Source organism: Artibeus jamaicensis, unplaced genomic scaffold (genome assembly GCF_021234435.1).
Source record: "Artibeus jamaicensis isolate MK-2021 breed Jamaican fruit bat unplaced genomic scaffold, CSHL_Jam_final contig_332, whole genome shotgun sequence".
NCBI classification, from domain to species: domain Eukaryota; kingdom Metazoa; phylum Chordata; class Mammalia; order Chiroptera; family Phyllostomidae; genus Artibeus; species Artibeus jamaicensis.
The window spans coordinates 20,937,386-20,950,646 of NW_026521788.1; the positions used below are offsets into that span (position 1 = coordinate 20,937,386).

The 13,261-nt window shown below is 39.1% G+C and overlaps 1 protein-coding gene and 1 non-coding gene across 7 annotated transcripts in view; both read left to right on the top strand.

Moving 5' to 3' along the window:
* Positions 1-4,874, top strand: part of DDX50 (DExD-box helicase 50) — a 30,054-nt gene extending 25,180 nt beyond the window's left edge. For all 6 annotated transcript variants that reach the window (XM_037130615.2, XM_037130616.2, XM_037130617.2 and 3 more), the window contains 2 exons: positions 2,412-2,456; positions 4,368-4,874. In XM_037130615.2, the coding sequence (XP_036986510.1) occupies positions 2,412-2,456; positions 4,368-4,655 (333 nt within the window). In that variant the 3' untranslated portion in view covers positions 4,656-4,874. The remainder of the gene's footprint in view (positions 1-2,411; positions 2,457-4,367) is intronic.
* A 768-nt stretch (positions 4,875-5,642) lies between these two features.
* Positions 5,643-5,778, top strand: LOC119038219 (U8 small nucleolar RNA). The gene has a single exon (XR_005080380.2). It is a non-coding gene; the product is annotated as a U8 small nucleolar RNA (small nucleolar RNA).
* The last annotated feature ends 7,483 nt before the right edge of the window (positions 5,779-13,261 follow it).

Genomic DNA, 13,261 nt, shown 5'->3' on the forward strand with positions numbered 1-13,261 from the left:
GCTTATCCTCGGTTTTTTTGGATTCTTGTTTCTACTTTTTGTTCTGGTTGAATATTTCTCTCTTCCTTCTGTTCCACATTGTTGTTTTGAATCCCAGTTTACTTCCCTTCTCTGTTGGTTTCCTGTGGATTATTCTTTATTTTACTTAGTGTGACCATTTCTTCCTTTATGTTGTTGCTATACACAAGGAGTTCTCTGAGCATCCTGATAACCATTGTTTTGAGATCTGCATCTGATAGATTGGCTATCTCCATTTCGCTTAATTCTTTTTCTGGGGTTTTGTTAAATTTTCTCTGTCTCAATTTAGCTGCGTCCCTGTGTTTGTTTCTGTATGTTAGGTAGAGCTGCTTTTACTCTCTGTCTTAGTAGCATGGCCTATATAGAAAAGGCACCTGTAAATTGTGTAGGTGGAGCCTCAAGTGATCACCAGAGCAGGGCAACCCTCTTCATTGCTTTGTGGCTGTGTGTTGGAGGATTCTGAGAGGGAACAATGCCACCTGGCTCCTGGCAGCATTTGCCCTGTTTCTGGTCACTTCACCCCCCCCTCCATATGTATGACTGGTGCCCTTCCAGCTGCTGCACCAGTGGTGAATCCTGGAGAGAGTGGGTCTGTGTACCTTCTAAGACTGTGCTGGTCCTTTAAGTGGCAAAAATCTGACAGTTTCTTCTGTTGCTCCAACTCTCCCACCCTAGTTTGTACACCCAGAGGTAATGGGGATCTGTCTTCCCCATGCTGGAACCCTGAGCTTTGTTGTTTGGCCTGGGTCTGGGATTACTCACTCCAAGATATCCTCCTGTTCATTCTGCCGCTACCACAGCCTTACCGCTCTACACCGCCTCTCTGCCCATCTCTGCGACTCTGTCCCTCCTACCGGTCTGAATGAATGTGTCTTCTTAAAATCCTTGTTTGTTGGACTTCCATACAGCTTGATTTTCTGACAGTTCTGGGTGTTAATAATTTTGAGATCTGGTTGTAATTCTTTCTATGGTTGCACAAGGAGGCAAAGTGTGTCTACCTACACCTCCATCTTGACCAGAAGTCTGAGTTGCATTTTTATCTTTCTTGACATAAAGAAGCATAATATGCCGAAAATATTACATATCTTCTTCCATTTTCCATATTAAAATGGCTGCACAAAAATTTATCAGTTTTGTATGTTTTTTTAAAAAGGCATGCTGATGTAATAGTTCTCACAATACAATCTAACAACATTGTCTCAAATAATGTTAAAGACAAGTAAGCATGACTAGAGCCATCCTATGAAAAAAACATAACAGACTTTTTGGTCAACCTAGTAACTTATGATTGCAACAGCTAAACATCTCTGTTATTTAGGGAATATGCAATATTGATTTTTTTAAAGATTTTATTTATCTTTTTAGAGGGGAAGGGTAGGAAAAAGAGGGAAAAAGAAACATCAGTGTGTGGTTGCCTCTCATGCGCTCCCACAGAGGACTTGGCCCACAACCCAGCCATGTGCCCTGAATGGGAATTGAACCAGCAACCCTTTGGTTCATAGGCTGGTGCTCAGTCCACTGAGCCACACCAACCAGGGCATAATATTGATTTTTGAGTAGCTTGCTATTGGTTGTTAAAGGGGATAATGAAGTGAACTAAGTATTTTAATACATTTATGAAATAGCAAAGTTAAACTCTCTATAATCTTAGTGACTGATATCTTCTAATGGTTTTGAGAAAAGATGTTATATTTATTCATCTAACTTTACTACAGAAGTTCCTTTTAACTTAGAATTTAATTACTTGATTGGGTATTGGAAATAATTATGTCAGAGTTTAATATTATTTACATTCAAAAAGATTTGTGGCAAGAATGAGACAAATATACATATTCAGGAAAATGTGGAGGGGAGGGAAAATATAATGAGATCATTCAGGCTAAGCTAGTTGCTGTACTTGAGTTTAAGTTAGCCTTCAACTTAACTGGCAATTAAGACCAAATAGGAAACTTGCATTACATCTGCTAAACACTTACATCTTGGATAATTTTTTATCTCCTAAACACTGCAGCTCTTTGGGAGTGAAACGTTCTGGCACTTAATTCTAAATGAATTTATTAGATAATTTTATCAAGGACATGGAACAACATTATTGTTGTGCTCTGGATTCTGGAGTACAAAAACTCTTCTTGAATATGCTCTGGATTCTTAGTAGTGGGAGATTCTGGTTAGATATTGTGTTTAGTTACTTTTCAGATTTAGAAAATACAATAAGCAGCCAGTCTGTCATTCATTATTGTGTATTAGCTGTTTTAATCCTGTAAGCCATCATGGAACACACCTGATCTTTTTTTTTTGTAGCGAATATAAAGATTACCATCAAGTATTAGCATATTAGTTGTAAAAAAAATCAACTCATGCATCTAAACAAAACTTTTTATTTTTGCCTTTAGGGTGTTTGCTTTGATGTTCCCACAGCTGAGTCGGAAAGGTTACAGGTATTTAATTTTTTTTTTATCTGTTAAAGAGTTGAGTATGTATCTCCGTAAGATAGGAATTAAGAACATAGTCACAACGTCATTGTCTATGGCCATACCACCCTGAACGTGCCTGATCTCGTCTGATCTCAGAAGCTAAGCAGGGTCGGGCCTGGTTAGTAGTTGGATGGGAGTCACAACGTCATTATCATGCCTAAATCATTTAACAGTTCCTTAGCATAAAAAAATCCATTCTGTATTATAATTTTAAATATTTTTATAACTAATTTCAAACTTAGAAAAAATAGAAATGTATAAAAATTCTCATGTACCCATCACTCAGCTTTAGCAATTATCAGCTCCTGACGTCTACTTCTATCCACTTTCCCACTCTTCTGTATTATACTTTTGAATCAAATTCTAGGTATTCTGTCATTTCAACCATAAATATTACCATATACTTATAATGCTAAGGACACTTTATTTCCCCTGTTGTCACCTAAGTATTTTTTAATATGTCTATGAGGCTCATACATTATATTTTGATGTTTCTTAAGTCTCTTTTAATCTATAGATTCTCCCTTTTTTCCCTCTCTTTTTAAAAAACTTTCTTATATGTTATCTGTTGAAGAAAGATTGTCCACTGGGTTCCTACAGTGTAGAATTTGTCTGTTGCACCCCTGTGCATATTTATCTACATAATTTGAAACAAGAGGGGAGTGTTCTTTTTGAGTCTTTCAGAAATTCAGAACATACTGTCAATACATTTCTGTGTCAACTGTACAGTTACTTACTTTGAATGGCCCCCTGACATTTGACCTTACGGGTGTCAAACTTTTCTTAATGTCATATTTTCTGACATTTAGATTATTTCCACTAACATACTATTATAAACAGGTCAATCCTGAAATTTATTGTAGCTAACTATACATTGCCATGTTTATCTCTTTAAGATGAATTTAAAAATTTTTTTACTTAATTGTTTTTGGAGAGAGGAGAAGGGAGGGAGATAGAGAGAAACGTCAGTGTGAGAGCAATATTTTGGCTGCTTCTCCCATGTGCCCCATCTGGGGACTGAATCCACAACCTAGGCATGTCTCCTGACCAGAAATTGAACCTGCGACCTTTTACTTTGTGGAATGACACCCAACCAACTGAGCCACACTGGTCAGGGCTCTAAAAGATTAATTTTTAAAGATGACTGCTTGGCCAAATGGTTTGTATATTTTGAAGGTTTTGGTCATATACTGCCGTCAGTGGTGTATATGGGTGTTTGTCTCTGCTCACTCTTAACAACAAGTTATTTTAGTATTAACTTCGCTTGGCAACTTATGATCACAATGAAGAACAGTTAATGTAGCAGGATATAACACAGTGATGCTCATATGAGCTGCTGATTTGTCTATGTTGAATTATCCTGATACCAAATCATTTTCAATGGCTATATTTTTTTAGTCCCAAGCTGGTGTTTATAGGTTTTAAGCTCCATTATCAGCTCTCACTCCTTGTGTCTGTTGATGTATCTACTGATAGCCATGCACTACTTATTAATGACTTGTTTTATGTGCAGAAATCAGTATCCTCTTTTCGAACGTATATTTAATAGTTTATATTTTGTTGTGTTTTTCTTTCATTATCATTTATCACCCTTATACCCTCATCCACTCCACCCCAGAATATATACATTGAATATGAATTGAGAGTCTCAAAATGGGCCTGAGAGTTTCGCCTAAGACTAAAACTTAGGAACTTTAGTGAATGTGCTTTCAATGGGTTTTTTCTTGGTTTTAAATTTGGTTTCACATATTTTGAATTTAATGGCCTTTAGCTACTATTAGCCAATAGGTATGAAAAAAACTATCTTGTACTCATGTGCTTGCTTTTATAGTTTTTATTTTGCGTTTATATTAATCCTATAAATTCCCCCAACAGGCAGAGTGGCATGATTCAGACTGGATACTGTCAGTGCCATCCAAGTTACCCGAAATCGAAGAATATTATGATGGAAACATGTCTTCTAATTCCAGACAGAGGAGTGGTTGGTCAGGTGGCCGGTCAGGTCGGTCAGGTCGGTCAGGTCGGTCAGGTGGTCGATCTGGTGGCCGGGCAGGCAGACAGAGTCGACAGGGAAGTCGGTCAGCAAGTCGACAAGATGGTAGAAGACGAAGTGGGAATAGAAATCGACCAAGAAGTGGGGGCCACAAACGGAGTTTTGACTGAGAATTTGATAGTTAATCTACCAGTGTGAGCGTACCTATTTCTGCCTAATCATGTACATTATCCACCAAAAATTAGATCATCATAGTTGAGGTATGTGTCTGCTACAAAGAAGTTGGTTGTATTTTTTTAAAAAGTATTTCACAAGAATGGATGTAAACAAATCTACTTATCCAGTTACACCTTTGAATAAAAAAACCTCCTTTTATTACATCTTTTTCACTATGTGTTAGAATTTTCCTGAATATAATCTTTAAAATTTTTTATAAAACATGGCAGTCTAATTAATCTTACTTAAGTTCATTTGCATTTTACAAAATGTGTATCTGTATTTAGATTAGTCCTTCCATAGGATATAACAAGAAATCCCTTCCACATTAAAGGGTCTTATAAACTGGTGATATGATTAGTTAGGTATAGCATTTTAAATTCTAGGTGTAAAAAGAAATTCTAGGTGTAGTTAATTAAAAGGGTGTGCAAGGAATGCACATTCAATAATTTATACAACAGATATTGTTGGACTGTATAGTAATCACTAGTGATATAGAGGTGAACAAGGCATGGTCACTGTCCTTAGTGAACTTCAATTCTAAATACAAGCCACTATGAATGAGATTAACACCTAGCTCCTAAAATGAAGGTAATACCTAACAGCTAAGGTGAAGGTAGGTATGAAAGCCAAGGACCTGGTTTGGGGACACCTAAGCAGTCTAAGGGTTAGGAAGGCTTTCAGAAGTGATGCTCAAGAGGAGAAGTAAAGTAAGTAGAAGTACCAGTTGATCTAGCCAGGTGTTATATGTATGATGAGGAAGAGGTCAGAGGACTTTGTAGACAGAGAAAACAGCATATGCAGAATCCCAAAGGCAAGAAATAATGTGGTAAGTCTAAGGATCTATAATTAGTTCAGTAAGGTTTGCATGTGACAAGCAGAGTAGAGGAAAAGGAGAAATAAGGAATTAATACAGAAGCCAGAGTTTAAAAACTGTACAGTAGTTTGGTAGGATAATCTTTACCTGTTCTTCCTTTTGGAGGGCAGATTATAACATGATGATTGGAGTTCACATTATTTGTGATTAGCCTTTCTGCTTAAGTAGAACTTGCAACACCCTGATTGCTCCTATCTGATTCTTCCTGGGAGGAAAAAAAAAGCTTGTGTGCATTTTGCATTGCAAAGGATTTCAAACATTCCCTGGAATGGAATAGTGGGAACCTTTAAGAAGATTTAAGTAAGGATTAACATGATGAGATTGGTGTTTTAGGAAGATTACTGGCTGCAATGAGGAGATTGGGTTGCAGACGGGCCAGACTGGAAGACAGGAGGTTTTTGGTTTGTTTGTTTGTTTTTTAATTGATTTTAAAGAGAGGAAGGGTGTTTGAGGGAGAGAGAAACAATTATTTGTTCTATGCATTTATTGGTTGGTTCTGGTATGTGCCCTGACCAGGGATTGAACCCGCAACCTTGGCATATTAGGATGACGCTCTAACCAACTGATCTACCTGGCCAGGGCCCAGAAGACTTCTTAAGATATTGTTAGAGCAGCCCTGGCTAGTGTGGCTCAGTGAATTGAGTGCTGGCCTGTGAACCAAAAGGTCACTGGTTTGATTCCCAGTTAGGGCACATGCCTGGGTTATAGGCCAGGTCCCCAGTGGGTGGGGGGCACAGGGTGACAGGTAACCGCACATTGATATTTCTCTCCCTTTCTTTCTCTCTCCCTTTCTCTCTATCTAAAAATAAATAAAATCTTTTAAAAAATTAAAGCTATTGTTAGAGCAGTGATTTTCAACCTGTGTGTTGCAAGAATTTTTAAATATATGTTATACCTGAGTATTTAGTCAGTGGCACTAATCTCTTTTTCCCTAATATTGTCAAATTAAAAAAATGACAACAGCCATCACAATAGCCATTTGGTGTGAATGCCACCTTGAAATATAAATATTAAATCATAAAACAAATTGCATCTTACTGGTCACATGGCATAATAAGGTTGCATCTGATTGGTTGATACCAGAAATCCTTATATACAGATATAGGCACCTGATTTTTTAAAAAGTCACTTTGGAGCAAAAAAAGGGTAGGTAATTACTATTGTTATTTTTTGTAAATCAATCAAATGATACCTGTTTTTGTTAAATTGGCAAAAAAGATATTTTTTGGTGTGCCGCAGAATTTTAGTAAGTAGTTTATGAGTGCCACAAAATGAAAAAGGTTGAAAATCATGTATTAGAATAATCCAAAATAGAGGTAATGGTGGTCTTCACTAATAATGATAGGTAATGCATTTTTAGCCATGAGAACCGAGGTGCTTGAAGAGGCTGTTGATGGCCCAGAACCACTCAGCTGGATGACACAGTGGAGTGAGGATTTGAACCAAGGGAAGTTAACACTCTAACCCACCGCACTAAGTTGTCACAGTGGACATTGAAAAACAGATTTCAGAGGTTTTTAAGAAGTAAAATTGTTAGGACTTAAGTGCTTTGAATTGGAAAATTAGAGGCAGAATGAAAACCTAGGTTTTTGTCACTGAGATAAGCTACTAGGACAAAGCAAGAAAAGCTGTGTAGGGAGAGGGAACATGATTAGTTCCGGAATAGATATATTTTAACATTGAGTATCTCGTGAAATATGTAAGAGGAGATAAACGGTAGGCAGTTGGATTTATAGATCTGAAGCAGGAGAGATCTGTCCTAAAGATTTAGTTATAATAAACAATAGTAATGTCATTAAGGTACTATGTGTGATTGTCCAGGGAAAGTATAGGACTGAGAAGGGAGAGGCTTTGTAAGCAAAAATTGAAAAATCAATGTTTCTCTCTCTCTCTCTAAAAATCCAATTAAAAAGTTCTTTTTAATGTTAAGGACTCAGCAAAAGTGATCAGAGTAATGGTCCATAGAGTCTGGACTTGCCTAGGAATTGAAGGGAAAATGGGGTTGATACTGGAGAGTGTAGAAGGACCAAGGGACTGAAGGTCAGTGAGGGATTCTGAATTTAGGTGCAGAGAACTAAGAGACACACCAATATGATTACTGAATAGCAGAGAAAAGGGGATCCCATTAAGGGTTAAGTAGAAGAGGATAGAAAGCCCAGAAATGTGAGTCTTTCAGAGGAATCAGTAGATGAGCCTGAATTCATTGGACCTGGCAAAAAAGACGTTTGGTGTGAAGAACAACCATATGAATCTACTGATGAGAGGAGAAGCCATTTAGCAGTGAGGTCAGCAGGAAGTGGGAAATGAAGTAGGGACAAAAAAATGAACACGTCTTGCAGAAATTTGACTGAATAGGGAAGAATATAGCCGAACATAGAAGACAGGATATGAGATCACAGTAAGAATTGTGTCTTGGGAGGGGTTGTTGGGCATGAGGAAATTTGGGCATAGTAAAATATTAATATGGAAAGGAGGGAGGAAGAGAAAATATATGATGGAGGAAAATCCCTATGAAGATCCAGTGGGATGGGATCAAGCACACATGAGATTTTAGCCTTAGATGGTAGAAGCACATCTGTAACATTTTAAGTACATCAGGAAGAAAGTGATTGTCATGCAGGTGAGTTTTAAGGTTTTAGGGGAAAAAAACAGGGAGTGCCTGCTTCCTGTCTTCTTTTTTTTCCTTGCATCATCTAAAGGTGGAGAGGGAAGTACTAGGTTTGAGGAAAGTGGAGAAACGCTGAAGTATGAAATACAGAACAAGATGGAGAACTCACTAGGCAAACTGAGGGTTACAGTTAGCTTTGAGGGTCGCGTTGAGAGACAGTATGTAGTGGCAGCAGTCAGAGTGATCCAACGGTTGCCTATAGCAACACTTGGCATTCTGTTGTAGAGAGGGAGACGGGAGGAGGCAGTTGACTGATCTAGGATTGGGGTTTTGCTCTGTGCACTAAAAGGATGACAAACTGAAAAGGTTAAGAACTCTCCCTGGCTGGGTAGCTCAATTGGTGAGGGCATCATCTTGATATCCCAAGGTTGCAGGTTTGAGACCCCATTAGGGCACGTACAACCAATGAATATATAAATAAGGAACAACAAGTTGATGGATTTTTTTCTCCCTCTCTCTCTAAAAATTAATTTTTTTAATGTTAAGGACTCATGAAAAGTGACCAGAGTAATGGTCCACAGAGTCTAGACTGCCTAGGGATTGAAGTGAAGACGGGGTTGATAATGGAGTTTAGAAGGGCCAAGGGACTGAAGGTCAGTGAATGATTCTGAATTTGAAATTTCACAAGTATAGCAGTTGGGAAGACAGGTGCAGGGTGTGATAGTGGGCCTGCTGGGGGCAAAGGATATTTCAGTTGAGGTGGTCAAAGAACTGAAGCCACAGCTTATGTGGATAGTTTTCATGGGCAATGAAGCCTCAGAATGAAAACAAACCAGAAGTGAGGAAGGGAGAAGCCAGGTAGCCAAATACAATGAATAGTGGGGCTTGTTAAATTACCTGAATTAGGAGGGGTATGGGGTGATAATACAACGTACCTTCAAAGAGAAAGTGTTTATATGAGAGTGAAGGAGTAATAGTTTGCAGAAGAGGACACTGACACAGGCAGGGCGCATGGAATGTGAGGGAATGAGCAGCATACTCGTGTACATGAGGAAGCTGCCAAGGGAGCACTTTTCAGGAAGAGCCAGGTTTCATTTAAGTCCAGATGTAGGGAAGTACTCTCGGTGCTGGACTGAGAAAGGAGGAAATTCAGATGAACAGGCTCTTGATAACTATGACAGGGCAAAAATCTCAGCTGGATCTGATTTGAATAACTGTGAGCTCTGGATTTATACCCAAGATGAAATAGGATCTCTGTTTCTAGGTGCATGAGCACCAGTACTTGAGTCAGAATGTGTTGTGTGTGTATAATGTCCCAGGTACTATGCTTGGGGTACAAAGGCGAATTAGGGGTGCTGAGTCTCTGCCTGCAGGAGCTCAGAATCTATTGACACAATTGGACACAGAAACTCCATGGCAGTGACTAAATGGAATGATTTGAGAGCTCTGCACAAGGGCACCTAGCCCCACAAAAAGATTTTGAATATGATGAGTGCACATGAATTTAGTCAGGTGAAAGGGATGGGAAAATGGATAGAGACACAATAAGCTAGTAAAACAGCTTTTTAGTAAAACAGCAAGGTTTAAATATGGCAAATGATAAATAGCTTTTATTGATGGGATCTTCACTAAGGGGAAAGCAGTAATGAGAGCACAGCAACTGTCATATCTTGGAATGTTTCATAGGCTTTGTTTTGGCCACTGAAGTGTTCAGGAAAGAAAGTGAAAAAAGATAAGCATGTAGGTAAATGTCAGCAGGGTGGAGATGCATTTAAGGGGTCTTCTTGCTAAAGGTTGGCTTCCCTATAAATAAGGAAAGTGAGGTAGGTCCTTAAAAGATTAAATCATAGCTTTCCATGTCTTCTGGAACAAGGGAGAGGCAGGGCAAATTCCTCACCAAAATCTCAGCTTTAGGCTGCATTCGGCCCCTTACCTTTATTCTGCTCCTTCCTCAGAGCCCAGCACTTCATGGTACCACTTTTTGGTCATTGAGAACCTCCAGTTTGATACTCTCTGGCCAGCTATTGGAACTTGAATCAGTTGCTTCGTTCTTCAGTTTTTGAATTAGTAAATAATGTTTTATTACCTTCAGCATTAGTATTTGAATAATGAATTCACATTTATTCATTTATTTTTTTTAATTGATAGATTGACTTTTAGAAAGAGAGGGAAACATGAATTTGTTGTTCTATTTATTTATTCACTGGTTGCTTCTTCTATGTGCCCTGACTGGGGATGGAACCTGCAACCTTGGTGTATTAGGACAACACTCTAACTCAGCAATCCCCAACCTTTTTGGCACCAGGGACTGGTTTTGTGGGAGACAGTTTTTCCCCAGATGGGGGTGGGGGGATGGCTTTATAGCCTGCCAACAGATGCCACTTAATTGTCACTTGCCACTCACTGATAGGGTTTTGATATGAGTCCACAAGCAGTTGATTTATTGTGGTCTCTGTGCAGTCAAACCTCTCTGCTGCTGATGATCTGTATTTGCAGCCGCTGCGCCCCAGCACTAGCCTCACCGCCTCAGCTCCACCTCAGATCACCAGGCATTAGATCCTCAGAAGGAGCGTGCAACCTAGATCCCTCACATGCTCAGTTCACAGTAGGGTTCACACTCCTATGAGAATCGAGTGCTGCTGCTGCCCTAATAGAAGATGGAGCTCAGGCAGTAATGCAGATGAAGCTTGGATAGCTTGCTCACCCGCCTGCCCACCTGCTGCTTACCTCCTGCTCTGTGACCCAGTTCCTAACAGGCCACAGGTGGTACCAGTCTGTGGCCCTGGGGTTGGGGACCCCTGCTCTAACTGACTCAACTACCTGTCCAGGGCTTTTTAAATTTTTTATTGCATTTATTGGGGTGATATTGGTTAATAAAATTACATAGCTTTCAGATGTACAATTCTTTTTTTTTTTTTGTTAGATATTATTCTTTTTTTTAATTCATCTTTAGAGGGGGGAGGGAAGGAAAGGAGAGAGGGAGAGAAACATAAATGTATGGTTGCCTCTCGTGCATCCTCTGCTGGGAACTGGCCTGCATTCCAGGCATGTGCCCTGGCTGGGAATCGAACTGCGATTGTGTGGTTCGCAGGTTCGTGCTCAATCCACTGAGCTACACCAGTCAGGGCTATTATTTATTTTTAGAGGGAGGGGAAGGGAAGGAAAAAGAAAGGGAAAGAAACATCGATGTGTGAGATACATCAACTGGTTCCCTCTTGCACACCCCCAACTGGAGACCTGGCCCACAACCCAGGCACAGGCCCTGACCCGGATTAAAACCAGCAACCTTTAGGTTTGCAGGCTGGTGCTCAATCCCCTGAGCCACACCAGCCAGGGCTCAGGTGTACAATTCTATAATACATCACCTGTATATTGTATTGTGTGTTCACCACCAAAATCAAATCTTCTGTCACCGTTACCCCACCTATAATGAGTTCACGTTTAGATGTGAATGCTGAGAGCCTCCTCTCACAGTGTTTTTGTTTTGTATATTTTGGAGTTATGCTTAATAAGTTTTTTTAAGATTTTAAAATTATTATTATTATTTATTTATCTTTAGAGGGGAAGGGAAGGAGAGAGGGAGAGAAATACCAATGTATGGTTGCCTCTCATGTATCCTCTGCCGGGAACTGGCCTGCAACCCAGGCACGTGCCCTGACTGGGAATCGAACCATGATCCTTTGGTTCGCAGGCCCACACTCAATCCACTGAGCTACACCAGCCAGGGCGCTCATTAAGTTTTTAAAGCCACATTTTTTTTTATATTAGTAATATATGTCCATTGTTGAAAAATTAAAAAAAATAGAAAATGAATGGAATAAAAGCTACCCATAATCAACACATCACTCAGAGATAATTACTGCAAATATTTTGTTGTGTAGATGTGAATTCATTGTGTGTGTACAAGTATGTATACATATTTTTTGCAATAAATTATCCCCTTAGTTTTATGAAAATATTATAGATCATCTACATCAAAGGAAACTAGTCTGGTGTAGTTTATGTAGTTTAATATCCAAGAACTTCACATTTCCTATCAAATGTATATAAAATTCATCTTCTACTTGTTACTAAATTTTATACTGATGACTAGATTCAATACAGTAGTTTGGTCGCCTTTGAACCAAAAAGGGCCCTTGGCACGTTTCCTCTTAAAATTTTGGCCTTGTGCCTGTGTGCAGGTATGTTACAAAGGAGCTTACATATTTTATAAGCCTTGACAACATTTTTCCTTTAGTAGTGTTGGGAGCTCACACACTTGTTGAACATGTTAATAAAAATGTCCTTATACTATCTTTTTAAAAGATTTTATTTATTTTTAGAGAGATGAGAAGGAAGGGACAAAGAGAGAAAGGAACACTGATGTGCGAGTACATTGATTGGTTTCCTCTCACAAGCTCCCAACCAGGGACCTGGCCTGCAACCCAGGCGTGTGCTTGGACTGGGAATCAAACCAGTGACCTTTTGGTTCATAGGCCAGCACTCAATCCATTCAGCCACACCAGCCAGGGCTCCTTATACTATTTATAACAGTATCACACACAGCAGTATCACGTTTTGTGGTTTATCAACCAGACTGTGGTTTATCAACTTGAGGCAGGGAATGGTCCCTTCCTTATGTCTCTAAAGTCTGCAGTACAATCCCAAAGTCCCAGATGCAGCAATCTTTTGGTTTGCAGGACAAGACTCAATCTACTGAACCACACCAGTCATGGTGACACAATGCCATTTTAATGATCAATCAGCATTTCTATGACAGGCTTCTATGTACCAGGCACTGTCTGAAATCTTAAGGATACAAAGATGGATAAATCAAGGCTCCTGGCTCAAGCACATCCCAGAGAATATGTTACACAAATTTATCTGTTAAAATTTGAGGCTGAAAAGTCAAATAATAGTTTATGTGAAACATGGCATTTTTCCTCTTTAAACTGTCATTTTAAAGATTTTATTTAGAAGTGAAGATGAAAGAGGGAGAGATTGGAAAATATAAAGATTAAATTTAAAAAGTAATTTAAAAATTAAAACGGGAGAGCAACATTCATGTATGAGAGACACATTGATCAGTTGCCTCT